This window comes from Pleurodeles waltl, chromosome 2_1, assembly GCF_031143425.1.
Source record: "Pleurodeles waltl isolate 20211129_DDA chromosome 2_1, aPleWal1.hap1.20221129, whole genome shotgun sequence".
Classification (NCBI taxonomy): domain Eukaryota; kingdom Metazoa; phylum Chordata; class Amphibia; order Caudata; family Salamandridae; genus Pleurodeles; species Pleurodeles waltl.
This window is the reverse complement of record NC_090438.1, coordinates 303771254-303791841: the sequence shown is the minus strand read 5'-3', so window position 1 is coordinate 303791841 and position 20588 is coordinate 303771254. Positions and strand designations below refer to the sequence as shown.

The window sequence follows — 20588 nt, the reverse complement described above, 5'->3', positions numbered from 1 at the left end:
CTCTCTTTGAAGCTACTGCAGTGCTCCAAATGTCCCATTTGAAGAAACGCCAATGCCAGTGGACATAGTGGAAGGACAACATGTCCTCTGGGCACACCCTGAATGGTTCTACGGTTAGCTCTGTGCAATCCATCTTTATGGCTTGCAACTACAACAAAGATAAGGGTTTGCTGCCTGTACCTCGAAGCAAAATATACATTTATAAATGGGCAGTTATTAATAATGGGGTTATTTTCTAGTGAAGGGTTCCATGTGACCGACTATGAGTGCAAAGATTGAGTGGTCTAAATTATAACTTTCCAACCTGAGAAACTACGTGGAGGAGAAAGGTAATGAAAGGAGTCATTCACATAAATTCATAAGTCCATTAGAGTACATTCCCCATATCAGATGTTAAAAAAGGCAAATTTAAACGTAGTGAGATTGTACAGAGACTGTAGATTTCCCAGTGTGTATTCTTTTAAATATTGAAAACAAATGACTTGCTTTCTGCCACATTTCCCCATTATTAAAGCACAATAATTGATGTGCTGTTATCCTTCATACACGTGCTTAGATAGATCATACACCTATTACCATTCTTATGACTGTGCTCTGTGTATACAGTGAGGGAGTGAAAAGTATGCACAGTGCACAGGGAGTGGATTGGTTGGAGCCATGGTTTCCAGAGAGAGAAATCCCCTATACTGGAGAGAGCACATATTTATCCCACTTCACCACAACTGCAGAGGTCCGACAGCCACCACCAGTGTAGCAGACCAAGGACTGGCACAATCGTAATCAGGCCCTAAATAACATAACACAAAATAAGGAAGAATCTCAACCCAACACCCTAATACCTAGCCATTAGATATCTAAGGGAACTGTTAGAAATTGGGTCTTTGGTTCTAAGTCAGGTTACCCCCTGTTCAAGCAATGACCCTCACTGTAGTCAGGGCAAAGGAGAAACACACCTGGTTAACCCCCAGTCACCCACTTGGTAGCTTGGAACAAGCAGGCAGGCTTAACTCGGAAGCAATGTGTAAAGTATTTGTACCAACACACAGTAATACAGTGAAAACACTACAAAATGGACACCACACCAGTTTAGAAAAATAGGTTATATTTATCTAAATCAAACAAGACCAATACTACAAAAATCCAACATACACAAATCAAGATATGAATTTTCAAAAGAATAAGAGTCTTACTCCAAAGAAAACAATGGAAATGTTGATTTTGCATAAAGTACCTGTTTTTTGTCAAAAATAGAGCCACACGGGTGAGCGTGTGTCGTAAAGTCAGTGATGCATCAATTCCTTACTTGCAAGGGAGGCTCTGCCTTGTTTCTTCTCCAGTCAGGTCGGCGATGCGTCATTTTTCTCCCTCGCAAAAGAGAGAGATGCGTCGGTTTCCAGACAGGGCACATCGGATCCATGCAGAGTCGGGATGACTTTGACACCCTGGGGCGATGTGTGGAAAACCAGTCACACGGTGTTCAAAAACCACACTGCATGGAGTTTTTGTCGTTATCAGCAGCCATAAGCGGATTTTGCAGATCGTTTCTCCATCCGTGATGCATCGATCTCCCAGCAGCGATGCAGGTGGAGAATCGATTTCAGGTGTGAAGCCGGCAATGCATCATTTATCAGCCGCGTTGAAGATGGTGCATCGAAAATTTCCCCGCACTGCGTTCTGTGCGTAGCTTTTCAGCTCTTGTTCTGCCAACTTCACCTTTTAAGGGCCCAGGGAATGGATAGGGCCCCACTTGGCACATCAGGAGTCTCAGCAGAGAGTCCAGGTGCTGGCAGAGGAAGTCTTTGATGGCCCTGAGACTTAAAAACAGGAGGCTAGCTCAGTTCAAGCCCTTGGAGATTCTTCTCAAGCAGGAATGCACAACAAAGTCCGGTCTTTGTCCCCTTTCACAGGCAGAAGCAGGAACTGCAGGATATCCCAACAAAGCACAGTCACAGGCAGGGGTAGCACTTCTCCTTGGCAGAGGTTCCTCTTGAATCCAGAACTTATTTCAATTTCAGGGGTTTGGGTCCAATACTTATATCCCTTTCTGCCTTTGAAGTTGGGAAATCTCTCTTGTTTGCAAGATCCTGCCTTGCCCAGGCCAGGCGCCAGACACACCAGGGGTTTGGAGACTGCATTGTGAGAGGGCAGATACAGCCCATTCAAGTGTAAGTGACCACTCTCCCTCCACTCTAGCACAGATGGCTCATCAGGATATGCAGGCTACACCCCAGCTGCCTTTGACTCACTGTCTAGAGGGGATTCACAAACATCCCAACTGTCAAACTGGCCCAGACAGGGAATCCACGAGTCACAGAATGGTTTAGGCAAGAAAATGCCTACTTTCTAAAAGTGGCATTTTCAAGCTACCAATCTAAAAACCAACTTCACTAAAAGATGTATTTTTAAATTGTGAATTCAGAGACCCCAAACTCCACATTTCCATCTGCTCTGAAAGGGAATCTCCACTTTAATAATATTTAAAGGCAGCCCCAATGTTAACCTGTGAGAGAGCTAGGCCTTGCACAGTGAAAAAACTTATTTGGCAGTATTTTACCGTGAGGACATGTACAACACATCACTACATGTCCTACCATTAACATACACTGCACCCTACCCATGAGGCTACCTAGTGCTTACCTTAGGGGTGCCTTACATGTATAAAAAGGGACAGTTTAGGCCTGGCAAGTGGGTACACTTTCCAAGTCGAATTGGCAGTTTAAAACTGTACCTCCAGACACTGCAGTGGCAGGCCTGGGACATGTTTACAGGGCTACCTATGTGAGTGATACACATAATGCTGCAGGCTCACTAGCAGCATTTAATTGGGTGCCACTAGTGCACTCTACTAGGGACTTACTAGTAAAGCAAATATGTCAATCATGGATAGCCAATTACACATACATTTTACATAGGAGCACCTGCACTTTAGCACTGGTTAGCAGTGGTAAAGTGCATAGAGTATAAAAACAGCAAAAACAGAGTCCAACACACATCAACAACCTGGGAAGCAGAGGCAAACGTTAGAGGAGGCCACATCAAAGATGCCAAGTCTAACAGGAACCATAGTCAGCCAAGATCATATCTATGATTACATCTCACAAATGTTACTGAGCATGAGACTCTGCCATCTTTTTCTTATCTACCCTGGGGGCTGCATAGGTTGAAGTGGATTTCAGTACCTCAGGCAAAGCAGGTTCCATTAGGATGCATCCGGGCACTGAAAGGTATGGAAATAGGACGCAGAGTTTTGTAGTCTCAAAATATAATAACAAGAATAAAGAAACAATAAGTATTTAATCCTGGCCTAACCAAGCCTAAGTAACATATGCAAGAGTCAACATTAGAAACACAAGTGGCTCTGCAAGTATTCCCCCCTTTATGGTCCTTATGAGTTGAGGGGCCTGAGGGGAGGGGTGAAAAGGGATTGGGATGTAGGCAGGTTGTTTCCACTTTACTGAGTCACATGGTGTTTGGGAGGAGGAGAGCATGCCTCAGTTAGTAAGCACAGGAGCGAGGCAGAATTGGGGAGGTAATAGTCATACCCGCAACTAAATGTACAACACTGCCAACTATCACCCAATATCCTTTGCAAGATACCTGCCACCACTCATGCTGGGGAAGGTTAGAATAAATGACAGACAAAGAGCTAACAGACTTTATTTGCAGGAGACTTGATTGAGAGGCATCAATGGATGTAATACTTCTTGAATCTGAAGCAACGGATGACAATTCTTATAGCTGGCAGTTGATCCAGTTAAACAGTGTAAGGCAGCATTACATATCTGGTTTAATTTACTGAACCCAGGGCAAGAATCATCATACATGAAGACACATCTGAAATCATAGACTGAAATGAAGGCACAAATCAGAGGGGGGGCCTACTCACAGAGAATAGTTTAACTTCAAACTTAATATGTACAGTCCTAATATAATGGGACTCTATGCTCTGGTTAAAAGACCTTTCTTGTGAACCCAAAGTATGGATCTGAACAGTGCTTGATTAGTGGGGAAAAAAAAGTACCAGAGCCCTCGTCAGGAAGTCACTGCAGCTTGCATTGCCCATTGCTACTGCTAGTGCTGCCAATGACAGGACTTACACAACTACTATCACACTCCTACATGTGTGACAATTCAGACTAGTCCAGGTGCCCAACACAATAACAATGGCTTGGGTGGCAGGTATGAGTACCTTTTAATGTATATTGAATTAATAAACAACTCTTGTTGTGCTCATTTCTACACTAGACAGACAGTGTCATCATGTGGCACACTGTCATAATTGCTAGTGTTGACAATTAAGTGCTGGTGCTGAGCATTGGATACCACCGGCTCAAATTAAGCACTGATTCTGATCTAGTTGAAAGACATTTAAATAAACTCATGCTCACAGAGTCCATAAAATAAATGCAGAGTAACCATTTTTAAATAAAAGAAGTATATATTTGCATTATTCATAAACCAATCATGGTTAAGTATATACAACAATAAGGAGAAAAAAGTTCAGAATTGAAGTATAGGTTTTAGGAGAGTTGGTAAAAGGAATTAGGGTACAGCTTTTTCTTGGTCGCAAACAGCCTAAATCGGGCCATTCGCAACCCAAAAAAAAGCATTTCCCTATGTACAAACCTAAATTTGTGATTCGGTAATCAATTTACCGAATCACAAAATAGGTTTGCGACTCGCTATTAGGAAGGGGTGTGCCAAGGGCATCCCTTCCTACTAGCAACTCGCAGTTATATGTATGATTCACAGTTATCACCAATTTCAAATTAGTGGTAATCCATTCACAAATGGGAATGGGTCCCAATGCTTGTAAAAACGTATTTAAGAGCAGGCAGTGGTCCCACAGACCCACTGCCTATTCTTCAAAAATAAAACTGAAACGTTTCTTTTTTTGCCTTTAAATGCAGTCTGTTTTGCTTTACGGAAAACGGGATGTCTTAAAAAAAGATTGCTTTATTTAAAAGCAATCACAGAAAATGTGGTCTGCTGACACCAGCAGGCCACCATCCATGAGATTTTTAAGATTCCCGGAGGGTCGCAAACTGCGACCTACCTCTTTATTATTAATGAGGTAGGTCTATTTGCGGCCCACTGGGAATTTGAATATTCACATGGAATTTCAATTAGGAAATCTAAACGTTCGTTCTTGTGGCCTTCTACTAACCAAACTGGTTTGTTTACGTTATGAAAGGTATTGGGGTTTGACACCCGGTTTTCATTGCATTGTTTAAAAATATGGATTAGTTTTATTTCTTGCATGAACCTTCTCCATATAATTGAATTTATAAACATTATATGAGTTTAAGGAAACAATAAGGACAGTAAAGGAGTTATTGATTGTGTTTACATTTTATACTAGCAAATCCTATTTTTGTAATACAAATTACTTGGTTTTAAAAAACATGATATAGGTAGTTAAAAGGAGAATATGAATTACTTTTACAGCTTTTAGTAACCAGTAGCAGCAGATTTGAAAGTTGTAATTATTTTTATAATGAGAAGGAAAATTGAGATTGATTAGCTAAATCATGGATCTCCTAAATTTTGTTTTACTAATAACCACTCTGCCTTTTTGCAGTGAAAATGCACTTAGATTATCAGCTGTTTGTCCTAAGTTATTTGACATGATACTTGCAGTTAAAACTAAGAGAGATGATGGATGTTTTTCTTAAACAAAATGCACTCATTTACCGAAACCACAATGACAGATAGTGCACATCCATTGTAATTATATTCCCTTCAAGCCAGAGTTTTTAAAAAAGAAAAGAAAATACCTTGCAAAGGCAAAAGTGCAATTTTTGGCTGTCAGGATAGTTATATATTTAACTTGTTCACATGTATTAACAATAAACGATGAAGTAATACCATTGTGTCCCAAGCACCATAACTATGATGTAAAATATATAACGTTTACTGTCGATAACCCAGTGCACTTATATTTTTCAGGCTTCCAGAGATGAATTTATGTGCAGCTTGCCTAGTCCATCAAACAGATCAAGTCTCGTCCTGGACAAAGACATGGGTAAGTCATACGGTTTTTCACGCTTCCAGAGATGTATTTATGTGAAGCTTGTCTAGTCCTTTGAACAGATCAAGCCTTGTCCTTGAGAAAGACATGGGCTTGCAAAATGAAGTAACAACACATATTTCAGGTACACTAGGTCTTGGAAATAAGTGTACTTGTTTTATTACCCATGATGTGTTGTCTCAGTGGGGCTCTATATTTTTAGAATATAAAGGTGCATTTTGATTCCAAGGGTCTGATTTAGAGTTCAGCAGATGAGATACTCGATCACAAAAATGACAGATATCCCGTCCCCAATATTGCAATTGCATTATATCCTATGGTTCTTATAGGAGGGCAGATAGGCTATCCATCACATTTGTGACAGAGTATCCCAACCACCAAACTTTAAAGTAAGCCCCAAGTAATCATAAAAACTGAACCTTTTTCTTCATCATAGTATTTTGAAGGTGGGCATGTTCTGGAAACAGGCAACTGTATTGGCCCGTGCAATGTAGCAAGAAAAGCTAGTTCCTTTCCTTGACCATAAGAATATATATCATGTTTGTGGGTTCCAAGCAGTGTCACGATGATCAAACACAAAGACCAATAAGTGGGCAGAAGGAGGAAACCAGGTTTGTAATGAGGAAGATTAGGACTCAATGCAAGTGAATGACAGTGCAGACAAAGACCACCAGAGCATCTGAAAAGGTTATCGTCTCTCGATGTGCCCCATGAACGACATTAACAGCTACAGAACTCTTCAGGACCAAGCCTGCTAGGAGCAGATACTGCACCTTCGAAATTCAAGTACAGGAAACTCCCAGTTTCTAAGAATACATTGTTCAAAAGAAAGCCCCATTGTGCTAGAGAAAGCAAGCTCAGCAGCTGAGCAGGCCTAAATTAAACAACCTGACAACAGAGTACAAGTTCATACATGTGTATATCCCTGAAGTAAGAGAAACGGTGGTGAGTAGGAAATACAAGAGGCCAATTTCCAACACCAGAATGTTTACAGATCCTGAAGTACAAAAACACACAAACAAGCTGTCAACAACATCAGACAGTGAGGCTGGTGACTACTAACAGTACCATGATAAGTATGCCCCTAGCTGATTCACAAGCAGAGAATGAAAGCTGGAAGGTAGTTGTTTTCATTGGATTACTCCTATGTGTAAAGCAAATGCACAACTGGCTTACAATTCGGAAATTATTAGAAACTTAAACCAGGCATGGTTTCCTAGCGTGCTCACAAGCATTAAATTGCATGCAGAATTTCCATCATGTGTAAATTTATTTGTATTGAAATCTGACACAAATGTAAATAGACACAGGCGGGAAAACCTGTCCATCAAACTCCCAACAGGGTGGCCACCGCAATCGTGGCGACCACTTTTCAGGACCTATTAGTAGTTTCCTACTACGTTGATGAGAGAAAACCATGGTTTCCGCCCGCTGGCCTAGCGGAAAACAGGCTACAGCAATGTCTCCGGCTTGTAATCGAGCCGGCGGCAATGCTGTAGCCTGCAGGGTACACCAGCACACTCGCAATCTTCACTATCTGCAAGACAGGCAATTAACATTGCGACGTGGCTGGGCAGTGCAGGGGCTCCATGAAAAGGCTGGCGGAGAACGAGGTCATAATCCGCAGGGCTGCGCTGCATGCAGCGCTGCCCTAGCGGATTACGATCTCTGCCACCCCCACGTCGTTGGGATCCTGGATCCTGGCGGTGCTGGGGGAACCCTGGTGGTCTGACTGCCAGGGTCTTTATGTGGCAGTCGATCCGCCACAGCAGCGGTGGTCCTGACCGCCACCACAAGGGTGGCGATCTGAAGACCACCAGCCTCGCAATGAGGCCCTTACATTTTTGTTTCCTTTTGCCATGAAGAGAATATTGCTGGCACCATCCGCTGTCATTCCTGAAAATAAACTTACTCCTGCTTATGCAAAGAAAAGTTTTATTAACATTTTTGTCTGGAGATCTAATTGAAGTAAGAATACTGACAGACTATCACGATTGTGGGTATCTATCTTTTATTGCACATTGCACATTGGACCTCCATAAATGTGTAATTGACTGTCCTTAAACTCAAAATAGTTGAAAGACGAAATTCACCCATTTTGGCAAGCCGAAATGTACCCTTTATGGCATAATCTCGGTATTCATTAATCATATTTTTAGGATAAATGTTTGCCACTACTAATTCTGTAAAGAAAAAATGGGATATTATCCTTCTAAATGCAGACGTTTGCCCAGCTAAATTGAACCTATCGTTCGAGTCTGAATATTTTTGTGACCAAAAATAGGAAGGCGGAAACGTTCCCTTAAACAAATGCTTGTTACCCAGACTATATTCAGACTTTATTTCTTACACAACAAAGTATTTACTGAAATTCAGTTCAATGCCTTTAAGCAAATATCCTTGGAACGCACTGCATGTCACATACCCTCCAATCTGTCTTTGTTCATCACAACTTTATGATCTCACACAAAGGGATTGCTACAGGTTTGAGAAAAAGATTTGCTGACAGGTGTTAAACGATCTTCTGAATTTTGGAGCTTTTCAGTTTGTTATATTTTACGTAACGGTTCGATTATCAAAACATTGCTTTCTTCAAGTAATATTTACCTTTCAGACTGAAACAATTATCAATGTATAATTTGAAAATGCGTTGTTAAATTCTTTAAGAGTTGTTATCATATTAGTTGCGTGACCACTTGGCTTTGTTTATTAGACCAGGGATTGCTTTACGGTACATTGCTGGCTATTAATTCTCTGTATTCCTGTAGATGTAAAAAAGCACTGGCAAGAGCACTGCCTTATCAGAAGACACATGAGGTGCTCCATTAGCCTATCTTGGTGTCCACTTTTTCTTTCATTATCCCACCATCATTTATAATAAAATTCGTTCTTATTTTCTTTCCTAAGGTTATGGCACAGGATTGCAGAATGGATATGCAATGAAACGAGAAGATTCTCGTGGCTCCCTGGTTGGAGATACGGTGCCATCTTCCCCCGAGCCATGCAGTACTGGTGAAAATGTAAGGTGCATGGCACGCATGTTGCATATGTAGTATTAAAAATTGCCCTTTCCGCCTTGTCATCTGAATCAATACATTAGCATAACCATAGGGATCTGAAAGAAAGGATAAAGAACTATAATCAGGGAGATAGGGCAGTGGTGCTTGTCAACATAGGTGGCACTGCCAGCACTGCCTGAGGTATTAAGTTGATGTTATTACAAGCTGGACTGGAACGTGGGCATCTACACAATGGCGTACTACACACTAATGTCTGTGAGGACTTGGGTGTACTATATGGTATGGCTGGGAAGCCTCACCGTGCAGTACACTCGCAAATGCTGTCTTGAGCCCAGTCAGATGCCTTTACTTAACCTTAAGCTCAACCCTCGGTAGCTGTGGCTGCGAGAAGTAAGGCTTAGCAAAGGAACAATGTGCATAGCATTCAACAGTACCAAACAACACAATACGAAAGTCACACAACATAAACGAAACAGGACGCCAATTTATACAAACAGAGCATATTTTTATAATTTTTTATAGAGACCTTAATCATCAAAATCCAATGGAGGGTTTCAGAGATAAAGATTTTAGAAATTATAACTACATGTTATATCAACTGCAAACAAGCATTGGCCAACAGAAAGTTTGAAACTTTTGAAAAGTTTGTAAGTTAGCTTGATAACTCTGATCCGAGTAGGACAGGACAGAGATCTAGGGGGCCTGAAACCTTTCCACCAGAGCATTTTTAGAGCAAGATCCAAACTTTACAGGATGACCCCCTATAGATGACAATGGAGTGGTGCTGATACTGAAGAATGTAGGATCAAAGATGCTCAAGGATGCTCAAGATGCTGTGCAGCTGATGGGGGTGAAGTCCGGTCAAGTCCTCAGTCCACAGGTGACTGGCGGAAACTATGCAGATGGATCTCGAGGCCCCAAGAAGTCCTTTTTTCCAGGGTTCAAAAGGCTGCTGATGCAGGCCTTGCATGTTTGCAACACAGTAGTCATGGTGCAAATCTTTGGTGAAGAGTGGTGTCCCTCTTGGTCGATGAATCCGGTCACAACCAAAACCCATGGATTCATCAGACATGGGTGCACCTTTTGGCTATCTCTGAATTGTCCTATGGGGTGCCTGGCATCTAGTAGCAGCAAAACGTCTATGGTGGCTACCAGAAATGTGATTTGGGCTCTTTCAGCTTTAATGTCCCCAGTTCTATTCTGAGAAGTCAGCCAACTGACCCTTGGAGTCTCTGCTTTGGACTAGGGCCAGAAATCAACATTTCCCCAAGGCAAGCATGCAGAACAGTATCCCAACTCCGCTAGCCCAAAGTGCAGCAGATGCAGTCATTCGGGCGTCGCAGCCATTCTTTGTGCGCTTCCAACTGATCCAAACTGGTCTCCTTCTCATCCTCCTTCCAAGTCCAGCTAGTAATGTGGGTCAACATGCCAAGGGTGCCATATTTTATCATATTTGTCCTAGGGGACCACGTGGATACTAGCCAATGGGCTACTGGATCCCTTCCTACCTAGTGATGAATTTTCTGTTATGTGTGGCATCTAGCTATCCCAGAATGCCACATTCTTGCCCTTTTTAAGATGGCACTACCCTTCCTCATTGTTAGGAGCAAGGTAGCCCATCCTAGAGGTACAGCTACCTGAGGGCAACTTGCCTACAGTAAAGCCAGTTTGGGGGCAAGTTTCCCCTCTCTGGCCCTGTCTTCATGCTGTCTATAGGAACAAAAGGCATCCTGGTCAGAGGTGTTGGGCCGGTGGCCCATCAAAGGCAGCTTCCGCTTTGGAGCACGCCTCTGGGCTAACCCCCCAAGTGGCCATCCTGGCAGAGGAGGTGACACCTTGCTGCTGCTCCACTGCCTTTATTCTTGAGCCTGGGAGTCTCCCAGGCAGTCACAAAGCTGTCTGTGTGTATGCTTTTGCTAGGCTGCTGGACAAGCAGAGCACAAAGTCGCAACATTCTACAAGTTGCCTACCTTTAACAGTGACATTAATTTTCACCTGGGCATCTGGTTACCTTTAATTCCATGATTCATTTGATACCTTACATGAACCACTTTGGTAGTCCACAACAATTTTGAAGTGTTGCTGCTAAGACATATCATAAAATATTTCTCTTAACACAATATAGGTCTCTGCCATAGGACTCTCTTGGCCTTCCTTAGGGTAGACTTACCAATAATGTTATATAGGGAAAGGGTGGCTTTGCTATTGGTTTAAATAGCAAAGTCGAACTGGCAGTGAAAACACTGTCCTTACAATCTGCAGTGGCAGGCTTTGAGCTATATTGTACTTTGTAACACAGAGGGTGGCATAACTAGTGCTGCAGCCCTGAATGGACACTCTAGACCTGATTACTAGTTCGGCTGATGGTTTTGCCCGTTTGCCAACCTTCCAACGGGTAGGTTGCCGTCATAGAGGCTACCTCCCCGCCGGGCCAATTATGAGTTTCCACTAGGTCGGCAGGCGGAAACTTGAGTTTCCGCCGACCAACCTAGCATAAAACACCCTACAGAATTGTCTCCAGCTTGTAATCGAGCCAGCGGCAGTGCTGTAGGATGCAGGGTGCACCAGCACCCTCGCAATGTTCACTGTCTGCAAAGCAGACAGTGAATATTACAATTGTGCTGGGGGGAGGCCTTGCTATGCCCAAGCCAATTGCATGGGCAGTTCAGGGGCCCCCCTTGGGTCCCCTGCACCTGTTCTCCTCCAGACTTTTCGTGACAGTGTTACCACCATGAAATCTCTGGCAGAGAATGAAGTTGTAATCCCCAGGGCAGCGCTGCTTGGATTAGGACTGCCGCCACCGCCTGACTGCCGTGACAACTAATCCTGGCGGTCCTACCATGGTACAACTGCCGTGGTCTTCATGTGGTGCTCGGACCACCACATTGGTGGCTGTCCGAATACCACCGCGAGTCTGGCGATCAAGAGACCTCCAGACTCCTAATGACCACCTGTGTTTTACATGCCCTTGGTACCATATACTAGGAACTTATAAGCTAGTCAGGCCTTGCCAATCGGGTGTATCCAATTCGACATGCAATTTTGTATAGGGTTAAAAAACTGGCACTGAGGTTAGCAGGCCTCAGTGGACTGTCAGGGTCAAAAGACCAGCAGCTAATAGTTCAAATGGAGGCAGAAATTGTAGGAAAACCTGCAAAAATCCTGTTACATATTTTTGCAGCATCTGAGATTCCTACCACTTCCAATATGATAGTCATGCCAGCACAAACATCCTCATGGTTTATTATATTTCTGGCTTGATTCCTATGTCTGTGCACCTGTTTTATTGAGAGTGGATTTTTGGCATGCTGCCATTATCAATTTCTATAAAGAGTGGCTGCCTTTTAAGCCATTTTGCGTTTCAGGATTTGCAAAAAGCTTATGTGTATGCCCCTGTGCCAGGTGCGAAATACGATAAAGGCTCCACCTCTTAGTGCCATAGAATGTCTTGCTTTACTTGACATCTGTTTGGCCATATGTGGCAAACGCAAGATGCCCTGAGGTCACAAATATGTAAAGGAAACTGAAGAAAACTCTTGTCTTAACTGGCAAAGATCCCTGGACCATGCACATGGAAGCTAGGTTACACGTGGATGCTGAAGTATCTGTCTCCAGACAAAAAATGTTCTGTGATGAGTCTGCCTTCCCAACCACTTTTGAATGTGTAAACAAAATGAATATTCTAAGCGCAGTTTAATGTAGTAGCATACTATAAACATTTCTGTATCCCCAGGACTACGCAAACATTTTTTCATGCACTTTGCAACCATGCTCGTCTGGTTTGTGTTCACGTTATTACGTAAAACGTTCCCCAACCTTTGTTATAAAAATAACCCCAATAAAATAAATAAAATATAAATAGTGAGACACACATTCACAACGTTTTACTTCACCATGTTTGAATTTAGAACCTGATTTAAAGCAATGGCAGACTGGTCACTCTGTTGCACACAGGTACATTACATCCTGTGGCACTTATGATAAAGTGGATGAGATATTTGTCACATTTGTGACATAGTATTCATCTGCCAAACTCTAAATCAGACCCCTAATCACAGATTCATTTTCTTTTGCATGCAATGATTACTTTTTGGGAGATTGTTAGAATAAATCTTGAACAAGGGATATGAAAGGGTTGTTCTTTTGCAGTTGCTTAGTAGAATGTTGGTGAGGAACACGGTAAGTTTAGGAATTTGTTCAGGTGCAGCTCCCCCATATGTGCGGAGGAGCGTCATCCCACCCCCTACCACCATCAGCAGAAGCAAATGTTTATTATCCTTTCGTTCTGAAAGGGGTGGGGCCACAGGGGTGACATGCACTGAGGGAGAGTACGTAGCACTCTCCATCAGAGGGCATGTGTTTGGTGTGTTTGGCCGGCCGTCTTGGGCTGGCCAAACACACATGCGCAGTAGGCTGTCTCCAGCCCGGCAACAGCCTGGCTGGGTGCTCCTAGCCAAACCTGATGCTGCTCTGAGCAGCTTCTGGATTGGCGCAGGGCAGGCTGGGAGCCTGTGCCTGGCTGCAGCCTGCGAGAGAAGAGTGGCGCCCGGTGAGTTAAACTAAGTTTTTATTAATTTAAAAAAAAAAAAAAATGTATCCCCCGCTCCCACCTTCCCCTGTCCCCCCTTCCCCTCCCTGTCACGTCGCACCTGCCTCGCACCTTTTAAGAGCTGCGAGCCACAACTGAATTTGTTATTCACAAAGGTTTTGATGTCCTCTTGTATCCTAAAAAATGACACCTGTAGAAAGCAGGATAGTGGTACTTTTCCATGGTGGCAAATGAAAGAGTACACTCCCCTCTTGAAGGGTATATATCAGACCCCTAATCATAGATTCATTTTCTTTTGCATGTAATGATTACTCTTTGGGATAATCCACCAGAATCATGAAGGGTATATAGAGAAAGGGCTTTTGGGAAAATATTTTCATTAACCCATAGAAATTTGTTATTTGAAATTTTAAAAAGTGTGTGTTTGCACATTTCTGTCATGTTTGTGCGAGGTTTTTATAGTGCAGAATATCTTATAGAACACCCATGAAATATTAGAAAAATACAAGGAAATATACGATTTTCGTAAATTTTGGACTGTATTCCAATAGGGTGTTTTTAAATCATTAGACATGCAAAAATATACTTAGTATACAGTGATGTACAGTGCATGATTTTACTATTTTTGCGAGTGTGAGAACTAATAAGGGTAAAGGAAGGGCCATCTTCAGGACATGCTTCTCTCTTTGTCAGTAAACCTAATCATGACCTGGCTAGTGTAGAAGGTCGTCTTTTTGAGACCATATTTTGGGCTGTGTTCCTTCTCTGCGTATTTGCTGATTGTTTATCAGTGTGTAAGAAGGTTAGTGAAAGGCGTTGATTAATGTGTAAAAACATAAGTGCAGGTGCCCAGTATTGTTCTGAGGAAACCACCTCCCACTTGCTCACTGGCACTGCCCACTTTTTCTTTGAGCATTTCCCACTTCTGTGTCTCTGGGGCGACCACTGAAGCAGCCCACTGCCTGCGTGTTCTGCACCCAAAGCCATATTGCAGTGAACTAGCAAAGTGAGTACGCACACCTTACTGAAGAAGGGATTTTTAGAACATGGTCATATAGCATACCAATTCTAGCTTGAAGCCATGGGCTGTCAAAGGGCACCCTGACAGGGATATACTACTATATAACACTTCCGCAAATAATATATTACATTCACATGTGCATGTGCATTGAAACGTTGTCTGTTCTGCACTTTTATTTTAATTAAGCTGTTTAGTCCCTTCATATCCAGTACCACATATTTTCCTGAGATTTAAATACAGGTTGGCTGCTGTATGGCCATGAACATATGCAAAGCATTTTTTTTTCCTGAGTTTTAAAGCACAAGTGTGAGTATGTGAGTAGCATGTTTATAGCATGACCCTAGCCAAAAAGTAGCGGAGCACTATACAGAGTCAAAGGCCAGAAAAGCATTGAATCATTGAATCATGAGCAAAGGTGGACCTAAAGTTCGCTCTAGGTTCTTATTGCAAACAATAGGTTTGTTTTAGAGCTAGGCTGTGAAAACCATGACCTAAAAAAGCAAGCATGATTCCCAGCATACGCAAGGCATCTGAGCAAGGCTTGGCAATTTCTGCATCTCTGGCTAGTGATTTGCCGTCTCGGTTTAGTGATGAATTTAGGAATAGCTGGTGCTTTGCCCCTGCTGATAAGACTATCAGATGCTGGTAACTGGTGAGTGAACTGATGAAGTTAAACGTGCATTTAATATGATGTGAAATAACTGAAAGAGAAAACTTAAATTCAATATGTGCGTGTATTTTTAGGCATGCTTTGTTAGTGCAGTCATGAGAACTACTTTAAAAAATGTGTTTTATTGTGTGAAGTGACTCCTCAATACTCCATCTGATTTCAAAGTTTGTGGAGACTGGGAATGCAAACAAGGTAACTGATTAAGGACTGATTGGTTTGGTTTGTTTTGTTTTCTTGCAGATGCGAAGAAGCTCAACACGGAGCAGCGTCTCCCACTACAACCGACTCGACCCATATGAAATTAAAAGTCTTCTCACCTGCTACCTTTTTATAACAAAAATGATATCTGAAGGCAAGTGATTGCACGTGAAAAGCTGTAGACAAAACAATTATCAATGAACTGATTAAATGTTCATGTTGTTTTAGTAAACCTTCACACATGACAGAGACTGTGTCCAAAACGTGACTGAATTAACCTAATATGCAGTGGCGGCTGGTGCTAGTGCATCAGACCTTAATAAGTAAACTTACAAGGGAGATGCAAATAGGTCGATGAACCTTTTGACTCGCTTTGAGGTTTTCCCACCATATATACCGTACATGCAGATCAATAATCAATAACAATCAATAACATTAGTAATCAATAGGAGTCAGTAATTGTCACACACCATGACCTTGCAGTCATGAATAACCACAGCGTTATGTAAAAGTTAGAATAATTAGTTCCCTATATTAACAATGCTAGTGTAATGTAGGCTAATCTCAAACTCCATTGATAAACATACAGAAACAACACTGGCTGATTGAAACGACAAAAGAATCCAATCTAATCAAGGCTTAAGCTATGATACATTCTAAAATTGCAGTGCAAATTAATAGCAAGAATAATTGTAAACAAACAAAATAACATACATCAGCTGTTATTTCATATAGTGAAACTTCATCAGTGAGATACCTAACTAACAGCAGATTAGCATAGCATGTTTGGGCTTCATGCAAAACAATTTAGTCAACACAAATTTGGAAAACATCTAACTATGGCTCTATCAAAATAGTGGTTGGTACCTAGAAACAAAAGCAAATAGAAATAGCAAACAACATCAGTGATAGTACACCTCTTCTCAGTAACGATCAGCAAGCTAAGATAGTCTTCATCATCAGGACATCAGTCTGGTCAGCAAGGCATCAAGATCCAGCATCAAAGTTCTGAAAAGGCAAAGTCTTTTAAGTAATAAAGTTAAGCACGTCTCTTCTCAAGACGGAAATGGGTAAAATGGTCTGTCTTCCCTCAATGCGGTCTGGCTAAGTTAGATTTCTTAAGTCCCTATTGGTCAAGGGATTGCATGTTCACACTTTGTCCAATAAAATAACAACTTCAGATCTACATTTCTACTAGTATATGGTTCATATGTTGTTGATTGGCTCCTTTCGTACTGTTCTCATCATCCGGCTCATCAGGTAACAATATTGTTGCAGCATATACTCCAGTCAGAGTCTCCATTGTCTTCTCCTGGGAAAGTCAGTCTCACACATTACATTAACAATGTTGCATTAGCAAGTACATCATCTCCTAGGTAGCAGTTCTCATGAGAAAGACTTTTAGCTACAAGTGTTTGGTCAGCACAGTGGAAAGTCAAAATTGAATTCTCTAAAGAGCCATTTTATTAAACGTCTAAGAAAATACACCTTGACATGAAGCCGGGCAACTAGGCCAAAACCTTTGCTAAGTTAAGGCTTACAATTTATAAAGCTAATACATAATGCATAACCCTCAATATGACATATTACTACATTATTCAAACATAAGCTTATCATTTCATATTAATAAGCCATTAATAAGTATACTTCGTGAACATCGGTGGCTACCCTGGTGTGTGCACATTCAAATGTGTGCATTATTTTAGTCTAAGTTAATACATTTTCTACACAAATTCAACACTCGGAATACATGAATATTCATTTGTAAAATCAGCGTTAACAATGGCGACTTTAAAAAGTGGTGGGGCACTGAGGTTGTTGACAAATGTGTTGGACGAGCGAGCGAAGCATGTGAGTATGACTGCAGTAGATGGTTCAATGGGGCTGTCCCAGAGGACAAAGTGGTGCATTTTACAACAACTTTTGAACATGCTGAAAGTCAATTCTGAATGGGATTTCTTTAATTCTTTTAAAACTTGAACATGTAAGTTCAGGGTAGCGGTAATCACAAAACATAAAAGCTTTATAAGGTCATCATCATCTAAAAGTAAAACCAAGGACGAATTGCAGACTCTTTTTAAATCAATATATGGTGAGAGAGCACATCTGTGCTCCAAGGAAAGAAACCTGAAGGAAACTCAAGACATCTGCTTGTATTTTTCTTTATTATTTAATGTGAGGTGATTCTGGCAAAAATGCAATAAGCTGTTTTCTCCGTTGGCTTTCAATGTTTTCCCATTGCTGCAAATGACTGCTGAAGCTTACACCTTATTTTTTAAACACCCCCATGAGCTTACCAGTTTGCAAGTTTCATATTTGTTTTACAAAACAATTTGCACACCTCTAATTAGGAAATGCCATGATCAGATGCAGCAGTAGGATACAACTTCAAATTACAATTATGTCATTAGTACTTAGAAGGATGGTCATAGACACAGGCTAAAGAGTGGCTGGGCAGGATGTGCTACAGGTCATTATAAGACCTATTTGACTGTTATGCAGGAAGATCCAGAACCTTGATGTATATGTTGTAGTTTTCATCATATATTGTCAGTTCATTGTGAATGTGTCTTCTGCCAATACCATTCATATGGTGCATCTTGGGACCTTTGATCTGTCTCCAATTTGTTTGGGTCACAGGTTGAGCTGCCCTTCCTGCCCACAATATTTTTATCTTGGCATAGCTGCTCAAGATGGATCTAGGTGTTTAGCCACCTCACAGAGTGTACATTGTCTGTATATTGATCCCTCCCAGGTGGGTGAACCTCATTTGTGGACACTGGCTTGGTTATTGGAGTTCTATGGACTGGCCCTCCTGGGATTTAAAATCAAGTTATTCCAAGTACTACATACAGTATACATATGTCATCCTCTCAGGTGAGAACAGTTCAAAGGCTGAGTAGAGGGGAAAGAGTCATTGGAGAAGAGGACACTGTGTTGGCTGATTGCAGTGGAGTGAAATTAACAGTGCTTCCTGGCCTCAGCATTCCTGTCTGTACCTGTCCTACCCACACAGTATACAGATGGCATCCTCTCAGGTGTGTACATTCCCCCCTTGGATGAAGCCCTCAGTGAGGAGAGCACTCCTGGATGTTTGGACGTTGAGGACAGCTCTGGCCCATTTGCGGAACCTGGTCAGATGACAACTGTCAGCCTCACCCTGCCACATCGACTCTTCCCAGTCCTGTTGCGTCTACATCCCAGGCAACCATTCACGCACAAACCTGTGTCTCAAGAACAGTACCAACCATCTTGTGCCCCCCAGTCCAGGTACCGGAGTCACAACTCAAAATCTCTGAACCCATTCACATTGCAATGCGACTAACACAAACAAAGCAGATCATGAAGGTAGCAACATTTCTGACTTAGCAAGCAAACCTTGACTGTGTACTGGTAGCTTCCTATCAAACAAATACCCTACTCAACACATCCTGACTTCTACAGTTCCCCATACAGTCACAGTAATCACATAACATTACATACTTACATTCAAGTGAATTAGTGATTGATGAGATCTGCCCGCAAGTCTTCACCTTCCTCTTCATCACTGTCATCCTCACTTGGCATTTCTGGATTCTCACCCGGTGGTACTCCTAGCTCCCCCTCATGTGGAATTTATGGGATATCTCTGCCCAGGGCAATGTCGTGGAGCATGCAGCAGGCCACAATGATTTTACATACTTTTTTGGGTGAGTAGAGGATGGCTCCACCTGTCTTGTCCAGGCACCTAAATCTGGCTTTCAGGAGCCCAAAATCCCACTCCACGACAAGTCATGTTCTTCCACGGGCATCGTTGAAGCTGACTTCCCCTGGCATAGTCGGATTCCTCACCGGTGTCAACAACCATGGACAGTTTGGGTATGCAGAGTCCCCTGTAATAGAATGGGACATATGTGCAACTATGTGTCCCTGTAGTCTGCATTTGTGATGCAGACATTGCATACAAACAAACAGGACATATGTGAATTACCAACTAGCCAGGCCCTCTCTTGGTACAGTTGTGACATCCACTATGGAATGGAGCTGTTTCACATGATAAAGGCATCATGGACTGAACCCGGATAACGGGCACAGACCTGTGATATATAGAGGTCCGCCAGACAAACAACTTGGACATTGATGGATTGGAAGTTCTTCCTGTCATGATAGACTTTTCATTGCCATGCGGTAGAACCAAGGCAACTTGTGTATAATCAATGGCTCCCACAATATGTGGGATTTGTGCCAAACCACAGAACTCAGCCTTCACATGGGCGAAATCATCATGTTGAGGAAACTGGATGTAGCTGTCCAGGTGTTTTAACATTCCTGGAAATAAATCCTTCAATAAAAGACTAAACATAGGCTGGGATTTCCCAGCAGGTAGGGCCTCTGTATTTTGTATTTTGGAAGGATTGTGGCCAGGAAGTGCAACACTGCCATGACTTGTGTAATGGGTGGTATGCTATTTGGATTACAAATGGCAGGAATCAGATCCGGCTCCAACTGATGACAGAGATCCACAATTGTTTGCCGATTCAGATGGTAGCTCTGGATAATTTGTCTTTCTTCCATGACCTGAAGGTCTGGCAGTGGACGGTAGACAGGAGGATGTCTGATCCTTTCCCTCCTTTGGTACCTATGTAGGACAAGTAACGGGTTTAGCAGTCATTCAGTGTATCCCTTGCAACATAAATTAGGCATGTCAATGACAAACTGTGACAAGGCATATCATAAATTGAGGACATGAAACACAGTACACATAACCACTGTCAATGACACAGAATCAACATGTTTTCCCATTGCTTTGCCAAAATGTGTACACATCACCTATCTGGACAGCAAGAGTTTTTGTCTAACACTTGCCTCTCGACCTGTGACTTGATGTCCCAAGACTTAAATTACTGGGGGGGGGAGGGCTGTGCCACAAAGCACGTTGCCACATATGCCAGGCAATGTGCAGAAATGGTGTCCAACATAAGGACCCACATTACACGACAGGACAAGCACTTATTATTGTTATTAACAAAGTTTTCAGAGTTGTGATACATTTTTCTGAGCCATATAATGCATTTCACGCCTTTAAAATGACGGGTGCCTGACCTTCTTTACTGGACATT

The 20588-nt window shown here is 42.2% G+C and overlaps 1 protein-coding gene across 2 annotated transcripts in view; it reads left to right on the top strand.

Annotated features, from left to right (window-relative positions):
- Positions 1–20588, top strand: part of DOCK11 (dedicator of cytokinesis 11) — a 1108606-nt gene that overhangs the window by 654853 nt on the left and 433165 nt on the right. For both annotated transcript variants that reach the window (XM_069212535.1, XM_069212533.1), the window contains 3 exons: positions 5950–6025; positions 8939–9051; positions 15532–15643. In XM_069212535.1, coding sequence (XP_069068636.1) covers positions 5950–6025; positions 8939–9051; positions 15532–15643 — 301 coding nt within the window. The remainder of the gene's footprint in view (positions 1–5949; positions 6026–8938; positions 9052–15531; positions 15644–20588) is intronic.